Raw genomic sequence first — 18,604 nt, forward strand, 5'->3', positions numbered from 1 at the left:
ACAGAGACAGTTTAACTATGGGAAGGCAACCTTGAGCCTTCCACTGCACTAAAAGTCTTTGCTGACGGTAATTCTTAATTATTTAAGTGACCTACAGCAGTAAGATCAATTACCAAATTAAGGGAGAGTTGGACCAAAAGCCTGCAAAGGCATGGACTGAAAGAGCCCACTGTATATCTTAGTAATCTATCAACATGTTAAGATTTGAGGAAAAGATTTTCATCTTAGAAAAACAATAATCTTAAAAACATTTGTTTCACAGTAATGTCATTTGTCTTTGGTGCAGTCACTGTGGCTGCTTTCCTCCAGGTCTGCTGGACCTGAGTTTGGGCCAGGCCTCATGTCAGACAGATTGCTCTCGGTGGTCAAGTCTAAATATCTACGCCTTCACACCTTATAAAGCAAAGTGCTCTGAAACACTTCTATACATGGTCAGCAAACATGGTCTCAAAAACATACAGCTACAGCTAGTTTCTGAATATACCTGCAGCATGTGCGTATCTGAGGTTTTTGTTTTTCTCAAGGTAATAATCCAGTAATGATAATCTAAGAAGAAGCCTCATCTGAACTGCCCAGGACCACACCGGAGCACGCATCTCCCCTCCTGCCGGGCACTGCAGTGATCAGCAGCTCAGAGAGCCCAGCCTGGGAGGTCGCCATTCGTCAATGTCAGCTCCAACATTAACACGGAAAGACAAACCTTATCTATACACTGACAATTTATTTTCTAATACACACTGTTTAATGAACATCACCTGTGGAATGTAAACTACGGCACTGGGGTAATTATTATAATTCTGCAGCTCAGAAGGTTTGCCTTTCACATGTAGTACTTAGTAATACTTTGCATTTCCAGTGTGGAAGTGCACTACAATGATCTGTTTACCTCTTACTGAAATAAATGAATGTTCAATAATGTTATCTATCTGAGCCAAACAACTTTATTGTAACAATCAATAGTTATTACACTTATTAAACTGATGAACATGCTTGTTTGAGCTAATATTTCTACTATTATTGATGCACTACTATTGCAATTACTGCTATTCATAGCGATCTGTCTGCCGCATGATTTTCAGCAGTAAAAAGTGTCTTGTCTCTTTAGGACTGATTGCTAATAGCACTCTGGAGTTACCAGCTGTCATTCTCTTTCTGTGTTCAGTAAAGGGTGAAGAAACCAATTATTCACAATTATTCCATACAGCCTGCAAAACAACAATTTCCATGGTTAGTATTGTAATGCCTTTCTTAAGGATGATTTACAGTACTTACAAACGGAACACGCACAAACCTTCAGCTCGAGCAGTCCATGCAGTACATGATCAAGGCTGATCTGATGACAGATGACCAGATTACAACAACCAAGGAGAATCCCTAAAACAACATGGGCTCTGCTCCCACAGGGGCAGCTTTCACATCTTTGTGCTGCAGTTAGAATATTGCTTCTTATCTTGTCAAGGCAAGCATGAACCATGAACTGCTACTTCTCGCAGACCACACAAATAAACCAATATGTTTAAATATGAATAAATATCTCATTTAAACCTAACAAATATGAATAAAAAGCTATCAGGCTCAAACCGGCTGTCGTTTATTAAAACGAATAATAAAGACATCGTGCAAAGCAGTGTACCAGTTTTTTTATGCACTGTAATCAAGGCAAAATACTAAAAAGCATGGGAAAATGATTGGAATACAATAGGAGACATGGGTTGTTTTATCCTTTCCCGAATATTTGTGTTATTGTTAGATATAACATTAGTTAATGATTAGTGATATCACATCACAGGCAGGGTCATTATTCGGGGAATGGAGATTAAATTTTAGGGTGCTCAGTGCTGGAGTCTCACAGTCCACCTTGTCACATATGGAACTGTGCTTTAAACCTCTAGCCTATTCTAGCAGCTTCTGGGAAGCAGTAGGGATGCAATAGGAAGGATCACTGAACAAGCACAAAGCCGGGCTAAAGAGAGACACTGAACTCCAAAATGCTCATAATCCAGGTCATCTTTGAAGTTTTCTGTGATGTCAATAACTGACACAAAGACAGCTGGTGACTGAAAATAACTCTACAATGTGATATTTCAATCAGCAATGAGAAATCTGCATATAAGCATATAAGGACAAGCATCTGTGCTATACATGTTGGCACAATAGCAAATGATAAGACACTCTTTATCAGAAACAGTAAAAATGCTGCGCTGAAGATCTGTCCAGTGCCAGGTTCTAATCTAGCAAAATTAATCCCTTCCTGAAGACTCTAAAAAAGGTTCTGAAAACTCCTCACGCATTAATTATTAACAAGGCTAACAGACCTTGGACATGTTCATTTGACTAATGAGTCAGGGAAATGAGCTCAAGGCTCACCTGCTCAGAGCAATCAGTCAGTTAGCTGTGCAGCAGCTACTTAATAATGATAATAATAACAACTCTCTGAATATGCAGTGAAATCCAGCTGAGTAACAGATTGCAACGAGAAGCTGTTTTTAAATGAATAGATGAGATGCATCCAATATACAGTAGTTTTATGACAACTACTGCCATGGACGCGGCACAGAGCCACACTTTTAAACAACAGGAACTGAATCAAATTTTAATGAAGGTAGGATCAGTCTGCTGGCTTTGGTCCCTTTCTTTCACATTGAAAATCAATACGGAGGAGAACAATATCAGTAAGAAATCTAACCATCTGAAATCATCCCCTTCTTTTCCATTCTTGGTGCCTGACAGCAGCAGTGTCAAAGGAAATGTTGAGCTGAAGTGTGCAGCTCTGCACTGACTGCAAGAGAGCCTGCAGTGCCTTTTTCTTCTAAGGGTCTGCCGTGATACACCATGACAAAAGAAGCATGCTGTAGTAAAGCACTATAGAATCAGACAAAAGCACACACAGCTATGTTAAACCGCAATACACAATGGGAGAAAACACGCTAAAATACAAATACCTGTGTGCACAGTGTGTGAGCAAATCTTTTTCAACTGCAAAGTGACCATGCAAAATTGATCACAGCAAAATGTCACAAGGACTTAACCGTATTCTTGGGAATGAAAAAGTATTTCCAGTGATGATTACTCAGTAATGTGTGCCTAAACGGATACAGTACAAAGGTCACTGACTGGGCTGAGATAAAAGATGTGTAGCTTTTTTGAAGGCCTGTCACTGGGTGGGTATCATTGCTGTGAGAGTTTGAGTTTCTCCACTAGAGAGCTACAGATATTGCTTAATGGCAGCACAAATCCAAAATGAGAGGTTTAGCAACTGATATCATGAGTAAAAAGATAGTAAATATTATTTTATCAGATTGATACCAGGTAGGAATGGATGCCAAAAACATTTTTATGGATGCCATTTTTGATGGATGCAGACCACACACCATTCCAAGCCCAGGAAAATGCCTTTTAGTACTTTTTATTTACACATATGAAATAATGTTTCAGGTCCATGGCATTAGATTCAGACAGCAGTACTAAAGTTATCCCAGAAAAACATAATCCCAGACAAACTAGTGACAGACATACTACTCTGGATCAGAGGCAATGGGCAGACCTTTCACTGATATGTTACGTTTGTTGTTGCACTCACCGTTATTGAATTAATATGCCATTCCTGCTGTGTTATTGTTTCATAATTGCCTAGAATGACTGATTACACAGACTGAGACATACAGAAATTAAAAATGAAACAATGACAAATTTAAGAACATGATAAGGAATAGATACACTACATAGAAGATGCTTGGTTATAGCACTTAGTGTTGCAATGATCAAGTGACGCATAATAGTGGGTACAATGTTGGTCACAACTGGAATCAGGCCAGAGAACACCATTTAGATACATTCCGGTGTCTTGAAGAAACGTCTTAAAACTGAGAGCCTGAAAGAAATTAATCTTTGAAGTCTTGCACAGAAAAAGCAAAAAGCACAGCAGACGTCTTCATCAACAGGAAAACATGACCCAGAGAAGACAAGTGTTACATGGAAGTGCATTTAGAATCAAATGCTGTACATAAGACACATGTTTAGAGTTGTGGGCTGTGGGCTGAGCCACATTTTCCAACCATTTTTGAAGCTTATACTCTTCCAAGAAAAAAACTGTAGAATGGAATCATTTAGCTCTATTAAACAAGAGCAGAATGGTCTCCCCTTAATTGGAACTGTTCTTATATTCTCATTTAGGGTGATAGGACTATTTATTAACGTGTTGGAGTAGAGTATCGCTCTGTACTCAGACAAACAGCACTATAACACAATGCTACATGCACTAATGGCTCTCTCGCTTTATAACAAGTTTAAAAGGTAAACAGCACTCAGCAAGATAAGATGGCAATGTAATTATTTAACACTACTCTGAAAAAATTAAAGAAGAGACAGCAGTGCACTAATCTTTGATATTAAACAGTGGGATCTGCAGCTCTAAGCCTGAAAGCTTCATTCTATCTTAGCACTGATTCAATGCCATCCAGGAAACCCTACTTAACTATAACAATTAGTAACAATTTCTGTATCTCTGCTTTCACGTAGAAAAAATGCAATTCATGCAAAAAATATGTAGCATTTACACACCAAAATATTTACAAATTCCAGCACGTATCCTCATTTTTACCTGACAAATACTCTAGGTCCAGCAGAATCTTATGTGTGGGTTAGTACTGGGGCCATGTAGTTTTTATGGACACACTGGTAGTATAATATTCCACAAAAACCCTTCAGGACTGCATTGCTTTTTTGTCACAAAGCAAGTTCAGTTTTTCAAATGCTCCAAGTATTCATTTTCTCAATGTTTGCAAACAGTTTAACTACAAGAGACCTTCCCTAAAGGCTTGCAGCTTCAAAAAAACCAAAATTGAGAACATCAATCCAGGTCTAGTTTATAAAACACTGACATTTTTCCCCCTGATCCATACTCTGTACAACAGATATAAAATGTATATAAACTTGTATTTGGGAGGTACAAAAAGCTAATTTTGCTTTGAAGTGAAAGGTTTTAAAATTACTCTTCATCTTACTACTCTATAAAGACCAATAAAGACTGGGTAGTTCATCTGTACAAACTTCTTAAACATGTGGTTTGACTTCCAATTACTGTATACAGCACACTGGAGCAGACAGGCGAGATGCTGTGGTGCACTTCCGACAAAAGAAAACAGAATATATTGATAAGTCTGGAGATTGCTACATAGGAGCTTCAATGATGCTTGTTCCAACAACATATAGTTAATAAAAGTCCACAAGCTGGCAATAACCTAGGTGCTTAGTGAGGATGAAGAAGAAAGAGGTACATTAGAGTAATATACTGTATACTACATTGTGGTGGAGTAGGAGTCTAACGGACAATGTTCTGCTTTGTTAGAAAAAAGAAGGCCTTTAATCTCAATGACCAGTCAATAAGTTCTTAAAAATAGACCTCCACTTTGGAATTAAACTGAAAACAATGCAACAAACATAAGGCACCGAAATAAAGCGCACTAATGGCCTACACTAATGGGCACTGAGTGCTTCAAAAGTAGTTGAATTTTCAATCTATAGTGCTCATTCAGCCATTTTTAAAACCGAAAGCAGAATATGAGCTATATATAAGAAAATAACAGGCTTTATTACATTATGATAATACCTCAAATGTTTTTTGTGGCTGTCGTGTCTCTTCCACATCTCTCTGGGATACAGTAATTTGTGCTGTTTAGCTGCATGGTGGCAATGGTGGGAACTACAGGGCTGACTGGGTGCACAGGGGTCAAGCCTTAGTCTGCTGAGACGCTCTCCAGGTGGGCTCCTTATACATCTCTTATATTAAGTGCTCCAATGGTGTCAAACAGGGATTTGGATTAACAGTTCTGTGCTGAACACACAGAGTGGGTGCACGTGCCAGAGAATCCTCCTCTTCCTATCTCAGTGCCTCACGCAATCAAGTGTGATCTAAACTGCCAGCCTCAGTGAAGTTCATGGCTCAGAGAAGGGGGTGGCACAGAAGCCCCAGAATGAGTACATAGACACCGTAAATGCAGCTCTCTGGACTAAGCACAACTTTATAATTACATTTTAAATCTAATAAGAACATGATCGTTATATTTTTAAGCTTTGATTCAGCTATAGAAGTCAGTTGAGAACAAATTCTTTTTTACAACTATGGTCTTGGAGAACACCCCCACCAGAAGCAATAGCTTCATTGTCATCGGCTACCACGCCTGCGATGAGTGTTCTTCCATCTTTTTGTGTGTATGTGAGAGGTGAAACTAGTGAATGTGAGAGTGTTGTGTGTGTGAGAGAGAAAACTAGTGAATGTGAGAGTGTTGTGTGTGTGAGAGAGAAAACTAGTGAATGTGAGAGTGTTGTGTGTGTGTAAGAGATAAAACTAGTGAATGTGAGAGTGTTGTGTGTGTGAGAGATAAAACTAGTGAATGTGAGAGTGTTGTGTGTATGAAAGAGATAAAACTAGTGAATGTGAGAGTGTTGTGTGTGTGAGAGATAAAACTAGTGAATGTGAGTGTTGTGTATGTAAGAGATAAAACTGGTGAATGTGAGAGTGTTGTGTGTGTAAGAGATAAAACTAGTGAATGTGAGAGTGTTGTGTGTATGAAAGAGATAAAACTAGTGAATGTGAGAGTGTTGTGTGTGTGAGAGAGAAAACTAGTGAATGTGAGAGTGTTGTGTGTGTGAGAGAGAAAACTAGTGAATGTGAGAGTGTTGTGTGTGTGAGAGATAAAACTAGTGAATGTGAGAGTGTTGTGTGTGTGAGAGATAAAACTAGTGAATGTGAGTGTTGTGTATGTAAGAGATAAAACTAGTGAATGTGAGAGTGTTGTGTGTGTGTAAGAGATAAAACTAGTGAATGTGAGAGTGTTGTGTGTGTGAGAGAGAAAACTAGTGAATGTGAGAGTGTTGTGTGTGTGAGAGAGAGAAAACTAGTGAATGTGAGAGTGTTGTGTGTGTGAGAGAGATAAAACTAGTGAATGTGAGAGTGTTGTGTGTATGAAAGAGATAAACCCAGTGAATGTGAGATGTTTTGTGTGAATGCGAGATGTCTTGTGTGTATGAAAGAGATAAAAGTTAAAGGTAAAGCTCGAATAATGGCCTAAACGACACCTCAGAGAGCGTTACTGAAGCCCTTCCACCCTCTGGGCAGCTTCACACATTCTCACTGTTCAGCCACGATGGGAGCTGCTGCGTGTCTTCTGACGTGATGACATCAATCCCGCCGGTCATGTTTTATTCAGCACTCAGTTCTGGGCAATGGGCTACATCACTCATTTCAACATTATCCGCTACCTGTTGTACTACATGCCTTAGAGCTCCTTATACAGTCAGTATCTGTTGTACCAACTGGTGTTACTCAAACAGTACAGTTTGAATAAACAGCTGCCAGAGCATAACAGCAAAACAGCACTTCACACGTAGTATTCAGATTACCATAGAAACATTATTCACAAATGTTCGATAAGGAAGCCCTTTTTTCAACTAAATGTAAATTGTCTTAACCTTCACCGTTGCAAGGTTGTAAAACTTTTTTTTTTTTACATCCAGCTTTTGTGGTAAATATACTATTTTTTTTCTTTTATTCCACGCACTTTTACGTTATATACGGAGACATACTCAATAGGATTCGAAGTTTTTTGTAGTTGCTGTCAGTTGCTGCCCACTGATACAACTGCGGGAGGCACAAAGGAGATATTCTGTACTTGTAATCTTTCACTGGGGGGAATTAGCACGATTGTGTCACGGTTTTAGCGTTCACTGTAACAGTTGCAAAGGCCGGGAGTCATGAACCTAACCGACATGACGAGGCGTGAGGTCGGTCCCGCCGAGGATGCTAACGAAGCCTGCTCCGACGAAACGACAAAATCGCCGCCTATTTATGAACCCCACACACATCAAATCAGAAACTACGATCGGAAGCACGCGTGATTTAAACCTAGTGTCGCGAAAAGTAGGAACCGTTTTCCCGAAGTATCCGGGCTTGCGATCTGACACGGCCTGCGGGTCATTTGTTTTTTTGTTTAAAAAGCGGCCACAAACACAAAACAGAAGTCTCCAGAAGCGTTGTTAATTTCATTAAAACACACAAACAAACAAACCCGAAGAAGGCTCCACAGCCGAAACGTTGTGTTTTCTTCCTTCCCTTCTCAGTAACGGAATAAACCCGTTACTTGCTCCTTTGCAACGGAAACAAACTGCGGGTTAAGAAAAAGTAGGAACTGCTACTTAATTGTCTACATTGAGGGCGGCGAGGGCAAGGGCTGGGTCCGGACTCGCCTCACCTGACGTGGTTGTCGCAGAACTTGGTGAGCTGCGGCTGGTTCAGGACGAGGGTCCGAGCCGCGGCGTCCAGCGGGTCGGCCTGGGACGTGGTGCCGGACATCTCATCCTCCGCTTTCCGGTAGCCCGAGGACGAACAGGTGGGTCCTGCCCCGGCGCAGTTGGGAGGGATGGGCCAGCGGGAGAGGAGAGGAGAGGAGAGGAGAGCAGGCAGGCAGGCAGGGAGATGGCGAGAGAGAGAGAGAGGAGAGGAGGAGGGAGAGAGAGAAAGACAGAGACAGAGACAGAGAGAGAGAGGCGGTCAGACCCCTGTCGGAACGTGCCGCGGTGACAGGCGCACCGTCGCTAAGTGATGCCGAGCGCGCGCCACCCCGGCTCTCCCTCGCACGCTCGCTCTCTCTCTCAACCCCCCGCGCGCCCCACCTGCGCTGGATGACACGTTCCCGACAAGCGTCCCCCCCTCTCTTTCCGGCCGCTCAGAAAGCGACACCACCGGCACCAGCTGTGCCCAGAGGGGGGACCCCCCGGGCGAATAAAGCAACCTGCTGATGGAGGCACTATACGCCACGCTTTTGTTGTGGGGTTTGTTTGTTTATATTTAACGCGCTCCGCTCCCGCCTCTCAGGCAGCGGAGGCTCAGTTCCATCTGGGGTTGATGATGACAGGAGTCGAAGCACGATAATAGGCGGCATCGCGCAGCGATAGGCTTTGCCACCACCACCCCCCTTCCCCGATTATTCCTCCCATCTCCTCCTCCTCCTCTCTCCGGCACTCGTCTCCTCCCTGCGAGCTCAGCTCCGGGAGCGCCGCTTCCGCCCTCGGGCACCGGGAGGGGATGAATAATGAAAAGCGTCCTCCGCGCAGGCAGTTTCGGGGGGAGAAAAGGGCCGGGTTTACCCAGCTGCTGCAGGCCGGCCGAGGCGAAGAGTGATGGAGCCGCCAGGAGAGCTCCCCTTGCTCGCCCGCCTGCGGCTCCGCACACACGCCCCGTCGCGGAGGGTGCCGTCGGGGCAGGGAGACGCTCGCTCGCTCGCTCGCCCTCGGCCCCCGCTAGCGTGCTCCTCCTCGGAGCGCAGGGGCTCTAGCCTTCAGCCCCTTTTAAAGGGCCAGCACGCCTCTCCGGGGCGGCCGGGTTGACAGTTTCAATCCGTTATGCATGACGGCGAGAGTCCCGCTGTTTTGCTGTTGTCGCCGTTTGAAATAAATTAAAAAAAAAACGTTTGACCTGACTTGAGGAATAATCTGATTTCATGTCAGCTAACAGTTCGAAGGGGGGACTGTTAACCCTTGACTTTGTAAGTCGACGTTTTGGCGGATTCCGAGTCCGAGACACTTGGTCATTTTCCCGTTTCCAGAGGTTACAAACGTATTTTTTTTTTGGAGGCTCGCTTTGGAAACGCCGCATCTGGCGACCCAAATGACTTTTTTTTGACGCTTTTTAAAGTTTCACAGTATTGTAACGCATACGGACGCTTTTGCAGGTTGTGCGAGCCGGCTTGCCAGCGCGGTGACGTCACCGCCCTTCCCTGCGAATAGCAGGGACCTCAGCCGCCGGGCTGACGGGAGGCTACCCTTCAGTTCAACTGGCCGGGTCCCTGTTGAGTGACGCCGGAGGCCCGGGTTCGAGTCCCCAGTGGTGGGGGGGCCGACCTGAGGCGGCAGCGGCGAGGGCGCATACCCCCGTGAACCCGAGAGGCGCTAAAATATATTCTTTTACCGTTGCGCATTTGCCTCTGGGAAACCTTTAATTATATATCATAGCGTTAAAGGGTTCAGGATTAAACATCGGGACATTACGTTAATAATTAATAAAAGCAATAACACTTAAAGAGATGAACAAAGGTTTTATGCCACTCAGACGTGTACTTAAACTAACGAAGCGATGTGTCGTTGAGAGAGAGGCCGTGTGAAGGGCGTGTTTCCCCTCGCTGGGTTATAATCCCACGGGAGCTGAAGAACACGCGGGCGGGGGGGGGGGTGGTCAGGACTCGCTTCCTGTACCCCGACCGGAGAAGCGCCGTCTCCAGCGAGTGCAGACCAACAGCTTTCTGTGGGAACAGCGTGCTGGGCTCGCCTTCTAGAGCTGCCGCTCCTGTCAGTCCAGCATCTCATCAACTGCGTCACCAGCTGCGACAGAATCTTTCCAAGCCATCTCAGCCCATCAGGCCTTGCCTCTGGCTACCAAGCTACCTCTTGCGCAGGCACATGCACTGCAGGTGTCAGTCTGCATGGTCCAAAGTGATGTGCCAACAACCTGCGAAGGTATTAAACAGGATTTGACATCTTCGGTCACACATGCTCCTTTTCCCCCACTTCGAGTCCAGCCTGAAGCATTCTTCAGGGTTCGAGCAGGACATGGGCCTTGCGTGCACCAGTAAAGACAGGCACACCCACACAGCCCACGGCGTTGCTGCCGCTGGGTGTGGTCGCAGGTTTCGAGCAGGCATCCTCAAACATGCACTGTTCTCCAGTGCAATCTGCTTCCCCGGTCCTCCGTCTGAGCAGGGATCCGTCTTCCTGTTCTGTTTACAGGGATGAGGCATGGCCCCTGGAGCACACTGTAAACCATCACTGGAGATAAGCCGTGTCTGTATTACAGATTACAGCCCAGTACCATCCATCTACAATTATATCAAGCTTGGGCCCATGCCCATGTGCAACAGAAGTAAGTACAAACAAATTCAATGTCGTGAGTCTTCCCAACACTTCGATCTTGCAAATCGGCAGTAGTGTAACACATTTTCTCATCAAATGTCAGTTCTATACAGACAATTCAAACAGAGCTGTCTGCTTCAAAGCTGCCCTTCTGAGGCAAGGAAGATAAAAAAAAATAAATAAAGTAAACTTAAATCTACTGCACAGGGTCTCTCCAAAGAAGACCTCACTATAATCCAAAGCTCAAATGTCCCACACGTCTAGAAAGCAGGACATGCACCTGTTCCTAACGGGTGCAGCTCTTTCACAGAGACCTTTTCTTTTTGTTATCTTTCCCCCCTGGAGCACACATGGGCAGAAAATAATGTACCACAAAGGCCCTGATGGGCAGAGAGGCACAGAGATCTTCCAGCAGGAGGTGGGAAAGGTGGAGCTCTGCGATAGGAGGGCAACACAGACCAGGCGTGCACACAAGGGGTGAGGGCAGGCCTTCTTTGTCCCAGCTCTGACTGATGAAGAAGGAGAGACAATGCCCTGGAAGCTGGTTCAACAGATAAACCTGCGTGTGCGCTGGCCAGCCAGCCGCAGACGAACGGGTGTGTGGATCCCCTAGTCTGTCATCAGCAGAGTTGTGAACAGACCCCCGACTGCACACACAGCTGGGAATACGACCTTGGAAAGCAAAAAGCCATAAACCTTGTGTGCTGTTGGTACTTATCTTCGCTTAGCCAGGCAACAAAACTCTTGCAACATCTGCGCGATTCAATGCAATAAACCTTTTTCTGGGCAGAAGAATGACATGGAAAAATGGGTGCTCATGCAGTTTTCAGTGCTCATGGCAGCAGGACTTCACTCAACGCAGAAGTACTGCCAAGACCGGTTTTGCTAGTTTCTTCTGTAGGTAATGTAATATAATCATTTTTTTAGTGTGCTGTTGGTGGGATAAAATGCGTTTTCTTCACCTTTCATTGTGCACTTTAGTGAGATCTGAAGCAGATCTACCTATAGTGCAAATAAAGAATCAGGTTTCTATCGCTGTTCATGTGCTGGTTTCCCTCTAATGACCTGTTTCAGCTGGTTCTCTCTTTCCCCCTCTTCGGTGCTGACAGATCAAAGCCAGCCAGCACAGGCGCCCTGAGAGGACACTCCTTGTTCTGAACTTTCTTTCCGATCCCATCTTCACAGCAGAGCTGCACAAAAAGATTCCTCTGTTGTCTGAAGTCCACTTACTGTGCATGAAAGAAATCTAAAAGTTTAACCAAAGGGGTCATGCGTCCTTCTAGGAAAACTCCTCCGAATCCCGAGTCATCATTTCGCACAGCTGTCCCCAAAACAGACACAACCGAAAGAAAACAGAGGTTACGACCCCTGGACTAGCACACCTAGCCCATGGTGCACAGTATTTCTAAAGTCACTGGAGCTCTGCTGTACAAAAGAACCTATTGAAGACCTCCGTTTCTACAGACAATCAGAACACCTCTACAGGAACCTTCAGATTCGTTCTGTAAGGGACGTCCAATGTACATCTACATCTTCAGCAGAAAGATCCATCCGAAAACCCTTTCTGTACAGAGTAAGAAGGTAGAGGACAGCACACATCAATACTGTACTGCGTGGTACAGAGTAGCAAAGCAAATCACAGTGTGCAAGATCAGGAAACCACGGGGTCAGTACAGCACTGCATGGTACCGGATGAAGGTTCAGCGCCGCGCTGACAGTGACAGGCCCTCACTCCTCTTCCCGAGAAGGACCGAGTGCAAGCACTGCCTGTCAGCCTCTGCAGGATTAGATTCAGACCAGTTAAGACTCTGTGCACGTGCCTCTCTTATCATGGCACAGAAGCCATGCCTGGTCTTCACCCTGTCTGTGCCAAGGGGTGGGTGGCAAGAAAGGTAGTTACCTATGGAGCCCTGTCCCCGCAGGTGCCTGCCCGCCCGCGGCATGGCGAATGTCTCCCAGCCCTCAGCCCCTCGGACGCGGCGTCTCCGGCCGAGCGGACGTCTGGAAAGCCGATTAGAGCCGCCACTTCCCCTGCCTAATCCCGGCCCTTCCGCAGCTCTCCCTGTAATCCGCCGCAGGGCCCGGCGCCCCCAGAGGCAGCGGGGCGCACAGGGGGGAACACCGGGACAGAGAGGGAGCTGGGAGTGCCAGCTCACCCTTCGCCACCCTGGACCCGAGCCAGAGAGCCGGCAGGGCAGAGGTCTCGGTCGCGATCACACAGCCAGCACAGTCCTGATATCTCCCCCCCCCCCGACAGAGCTCGGCTAAGAAGCCGAAGAGTGGTGAGCTACATCTCCTACACTGACAGACTTGAAGGAAGGGAATCGTTTTAGTCCCGAGTCGAGAAGGCCACCAGGGGGCCTCCTCAGATCAGACAACGTGAAGCACAGGACGCAAGCAGAGACTTCGCCGAAGTGCGTTCACAACAGCAATCAGGAGGCACCTCTTCCCCCAAAGAAGGTGCGTGAAAACGAAAAACGAACTACACTGTCAAAGCTGGTACCCTGGCTTCCTGTAAGAAACAGCTGGGTGATATCCTTGGATCAACTAGCTACTATCAAAAGGGCTAGATGAGATATTTGTTCTTATGTTCAGTCTGTGTCTAAGAACATCTGCCCGTCATCCAGACAGCCAAGGCAGAGATGGCTGAAACACTGTAGTGCAATCCATCACTAGCCTAGCCTCCAGAGAATCAGGAAGACTGATCCTCTTCACCAGAAACACTGGGCTGAATCAACAATACTACACTCAAGTGTAGCTTTCACTGCAGTAAATCCAATATTTTGGCATCAGGTCTGCATTCACCAGCACTAGCTGAGAGGAGAGGATGGGAAAGAAGATGGTCTCTTATAAAGAACGTTAAGGTAACGTTAAGAGCCCGTTTTTCTACAGACCTCTGACAATGTGCCAGAGCTGTGGCACATTACACCAGTGCAGGCCCAGCTCATCAAACCCAGTAAATCACACCCGTGATCCCTAAGAAAGAAAAGCCTGCCCACTCTCCTAAACCCTTCCTGATGAGCAAAGCGCAAAACTAAATCAAAACTGGGGAAACAGCAGCCCCTGAGCTCTTACTAAGGAGAGATTAAGAGTCATTCCCAACCCCCTTAATCTAACCCCTATATCCAATACTGGATCGCAGGGGAGCCAGAGCCCATCCCCACAAGCAAGAGGCGCAAGGCAGGATACACCCTGGACAAGACGCCGGCCCGTCTCTCCCAAAATCCTGACTTCAACATCTCAATAGAAATTTCACAGTGGGCCCTGGATAGAGGACAGGATTCAAATTAAAAGCAAGAAAACCGCTGTGTTGCCCAGACATATTGAGCAGAAGATGCCTGCTCTATTGCTACTGATAAAAAAGCAAGCTGTTTTTGTTTCCAGTTAGTCAGCGCTGGTGCTCTGCAGCAGAAGCCACAATGAAGGTTTGATAGTCACATGCCAACCCGAGCAAATGCACACAAACATGCAGTGTTGTGACCCATGCATGCACTACTGCAATTCCAGATTGTGACTGAGCAGGTCTGTTCCGATACTGAGCAGTGTGCAGTGACTCCACATTCTCCTTGTTAGTGAGGCAGCTATGGAGGTGAAACTAGAGGACGTTGGAGCCCAGTAAATGACCAGGATGGAACATAAATATATAAACTTGCACACTATTTTGGGGTGTGTCTGAGAACACGGCATATATTTTTAATGCACCCATTACAGCATACTAGTACTATAAATAATGCAAAAATAATGGTGACTTGTAAAAAACGCCCTGATGAACCCAATGAGCTGTGAGCAGATGGCGCTGTCCCCTCCATGCAGTGTGGGTCTTGGCTGAGGGCTGCTGTACTGTAAAGAGGAGGGCAGAGAAGACGCATGCAGTTCTAATGTCAGTCCCCATTCCCGACAGACTGAGGCCAGGCCCCTCCACGTGCACTCACGTTTATCAAATGTCCCAGGAAAGCGCTTATCTGACATCCTTGAGCATATCCTGGCTCCCATACCTTCTTCATCACTTTGGGGAGAGAGGCAAGCAGTGTCCTTGCTAAGCCTGGTCAAAACTAATTGCTCTGAAAGGGAAACGAGGCCAAAATGACATGAACAACAAGAAAAAGAAACAGGAATCAATGTCTATTCCCTTTTAGCATTTGTCTAGTATGAACAAGGTTAACGTTACCGCTCCGATCAGTCACTTATCACCACTTAAATTTACAGCCCACAGATGAAGACGACCTTTGACAAAGTCAAGGATGCATTAGAAACGTGCTCTAAATAGAGACCTGTTTCAAGGCTGCTTCGAATACCAAAGACATCCCTCCAGCCCAACTAAAGCCAGCCGAGACTTCATGGAGACTCTGCTGTGACTGTCTACACACTGAAAAAGCATGCTCTTTGTGAAATGAATCTTGTTTTCTGACCAGAAAAATAAAGTTAAAAAAGACAATGTAGTGACCCAGATGTGGGGAATTTGACATTAAGTGAAATATTATTTTTTTTAAAAGGTGTTTGGAGAGGTTCAGTTCAGTTTGTATGTCTGTCAGCCTTGATTCAGTGCACTGCCACGATGATAAACACCCTCTCCTCTTCCTGCCCCACTCGGGCCAGCTCTTCCTGGGGAAGTCATGCAGCTCTGCCCCCCCTCTGCAGTCTCACTAGCTGTGGTTACGAACTTACCTGCCAACCTTAGATGGAAATCAAGGTTGCTGTCAATCCCTCTGGCCTCCTGTCCAAGTGCAGGACATTCAAAAAGCCCGCTTAGCCCCCCCCCCCCCCCGCACTGTACCCTTCCCATGGTCCCCTCTTATGAAAAGCGTTTACTTGTAGTGTTGCAGGAGCCGTTCGCTGGGATGCGAGGTGTTGCTAGGCAACCACAATCCTACCCGGACACCCTGCGCGCAGCGTCCCCCGGTGCAGACCCTTCCCTGCTGCGTGCTGACAAACGCTGCCAGCTGTCGAACCCATGCTCGCTCCGCGGGCCACACTCTGCCCTGCCCGCTCCCTCCTGCGATTCTCGATTCCCCCTCTTCCCTGTCCCCCGTCCCACAGCTGGCTCTCGTTGTGACTGCCCGCTTCTGTCTCCCACGGGAATGCTATCCGCTGCTCCAGCCTCAGCCTTCGGCACTACGGCGCGTAGTTCTGACACTGCGTCCGGCTACTGTTTCACACGCCGTAACAGCAAACCTTTCCAAGACGCAACAACAACACTGATACAGCCAGTGGGTATCGGGGAGCTCTTGCAATGCTACTTGTATTGGCACCCTGCATTCGGGATTCTGTTCGGAATTACGATCTTCTGGATCACACAACACGCTGAAACGGAAACAACAGCCCGTGACTGCGAGCTTCATGCTCAACAGGACGCGCAACCAGAAAGATAAGGTAAATGAGCCTACAATACCGAACGTTCATGAAGAGTTCTTGTTCGGGTCCTAAAATAATTACACTGTGCAGCAGACTGAACCCCATCTATCGAAAGCTAAAAGCCTTATTTCTAACTCGGTTTGGCACAATGAAGTGTCGGAGGCCTCTTTCTTATTCCCTGAAATCCCACTACCACTCCAGAGAGAATATTAGGTTCAAGCTTGTGGCCAGAAGACTTAGTCAGTGATAAATCCCTGCCCCAGTTGTTAAGGGGCCCTGAGGTAATGAGGGTTAACGCCTGGCAGGAATCAGGGCGCCCCAGTCTTGGCATAATTAACACTTCAGGTCTGCTGTGTGGTGCTGAGGCTGAGAAATATAGCCCGCCCTGCCCCCTGGTGGACAGACTGCTGTTGGACACCCTCGGGGTGGTTTTCTGGATCGGTGGGATCTCTTAATACCTGTGGAGCTCCAGGTACAACCTTTGGGTAGGTGAGTGTAACCCACAGTTTAGGTTACATCATGATCATTTTAATTCATTTAAATATGTAATATGTTAAACAGCTGTTTACAATAAACATTAAAACCAGGTATCTGAATCATGGCACTTTATAGCACAAAGTGAATATATACTGTACTGCATATATCGGCTCTGTGCTTCTTGTGTTCATTATGGATCGCTCTATGGTCGTTCAACAAAAAAGGCCAAACTGCTCTAAGCTGTCAGCTATTGTGGTCAGACAAACAGACACATTGCAGGGCACTCTGGAGGGTGAGCAAAGACACAACAGGCACTACAGCAGGGCTCTGCAACACACAGACATCCTCTCTGGTCACAGGTCGCAGTGGATCAGCCACAGGGGAAAAAGCTTGGCCTCTCTTTTTTTCACCCTCATCTAGGGTGTGATGGACAGTACTTAACACTGTTCTTTTTCTCTCGTTGGCAGGGGAAACCCAAGCAGCCTGCCCAGGAAGGAGCTGGGATGCATGGATGTGCTGTAAACACTGACGTGCTGGGAAGATCAGGGAGCTGCTGCTGGTGCAGAGGTGCACACACGCAGACGGACTGGACTCGAACACCCAGCTCCTGCGGGCCCGGGACCTGAGCCGCAGGCGGGCAGAGCACAACAGCGCGGTGCCTCTCAAGACAAGAGCCGCCTCCGTTTTGCGGACAGGGAACGACGAAGCGGGCCTCCATCCATCGCGGGAGCGTTCGGTCTTCAAAGGGAACTGGGGATTCCCGCCAGGGGAGGTACGAGTTCTAACCAAGGAAAACGGCACTCGTGTTCAGGAACTGCGACCTTCTGCTTGGTAAACATAAACTGCGTCCCGCCCTACTGGCAGCTGGCAGCACAGCAATAATAATAATAATAATAATAATAATAATAATAATCGCTTACACTTATATAGCGCTTTTCTGGACACTCCACTCAAAGCGCTTTACAGGTAATGGGGATCCCCTCCACCACCACCAGTGTGCAGCCCCACCTGGGTGATGCGACTGCAGCCATAGTGCGCCAGAACGCTCACCACACATCAGCTATCAGGGAGGAGAGCAGAGTAATGCCAATTCATAGAGGGGGATTATTAGGAGGCCATGATTGGTAAAAGCCAATTGGAAATTTGGGCAGGACGCCGGGGTTACACCCCTACTCTTTTCGAGAAGCGCCCTGGGATTTTTAATGACCACAGAGAGTCAGGACCTCGGTTTAACGTCTCATCCGAAGGACGGGTCAGGTCAGGACGGGGGCTCTGTGCAGGGCTGCAGGCCGGGACAGCCTGGCGGACCTGGACTGGAGGTCAGGGTGGGACTGCACAGACACAGCAGACCTTTCTGGTCCGAGACCGGTCGTGAACGGTCTCCCTCAACTGTTCTGGGCAGGTTTTAGGGTCTGCTGGTGCTATACGACAGAAACTTCGGCCCTCTGCTCCGCCATCCTATCCTCCACCTTCCCCCCAAAAAAAACACCGTCCAAACACCGTGTGGCTGTTCCTGTAAAATGAGGGCACGCAGTGTACTTGGCGTCTAAGACTAACCCTTGTTAGCGCAGAGGCAGCGCCTGGGCCGCCGAGGTCGCTCTCCGAAGCGAAACCAGGTTAATACTCCGCAGGATCAGTGACGCAGGTGCCTGCAGGTGCCAAGAGCCTCTGTCAATACGTTCTGACGGTAACAGAAATACCCCGTCGATCTGCTGCGCGGCTCTCAAGCTGCTCGGGGTGTACTTGCTCTCGCTCGCCTCCGACCCAAGCGGGTGTTACCGCTGTAGCTCAGCGGAGGGTTGTCTCCCGGTACCTTTAGCAACAGGTTGCAAAGCGCATCGTCGGAGAGCGGTCCACAGGCCGGCCCGCACAG

General features: G+C 46.9%; 1 protein-coding gene across 4 annotated transcripts in view; it reads right to left on the reverse strand.

Annotated features, from left to right (window-relative positions):
- atp8a2 (ATPase phospholipid transporting 8A2) overlaps nucleotides 1-18,604 on the reverse strand; it is a 115,807-nt gene that overhangs the window by 95,880 nt on the left and 1,323 nt on the right. Inside the window, exons 2-3 of one of the 4 annotated variants that reach the window (XM_015341594.2) lie at nucleotides 14,835-14,963; nucleotides 8,250-8,394 (exon numbers count right to left, since the gene is read on the reverse strand). In XM_015341594.2, coding sequence (XP_015197080.1) covers nucleotides 8,250-8,394; nucleotides 14,835-14,963 — 274 coding nt within the window. Of the gene's footprint in view, nucleotides 1-8,249; nucleotides 8,395-8,670; nucleotides 8,774-12,802; nucleotides 13,101-14,834; nucleotides 14,964-18,604 lie in introns of those variants that run through there. The other 3 variants (XM_015341595.2, XM_015341596.2, XM_006628015.3) reach the window with 3 other exon arrangements.

Source organism: Lepisosteus oculatus, chromosome 5 (assembly GCF_040954835.1).
Source record: "Lepisosteus oculatus isolate fLepOcu1 chromosome 5, fLepOcu1.hap2, whole genome shotgun sequence".
NCBI classification, from domain to species: Eukaryota; Metazoa; Chordata; class Actinopteri; order Semionotiformes; family Lepisosteidae; genus Lepisosteus; species Lepisosteus oculatus.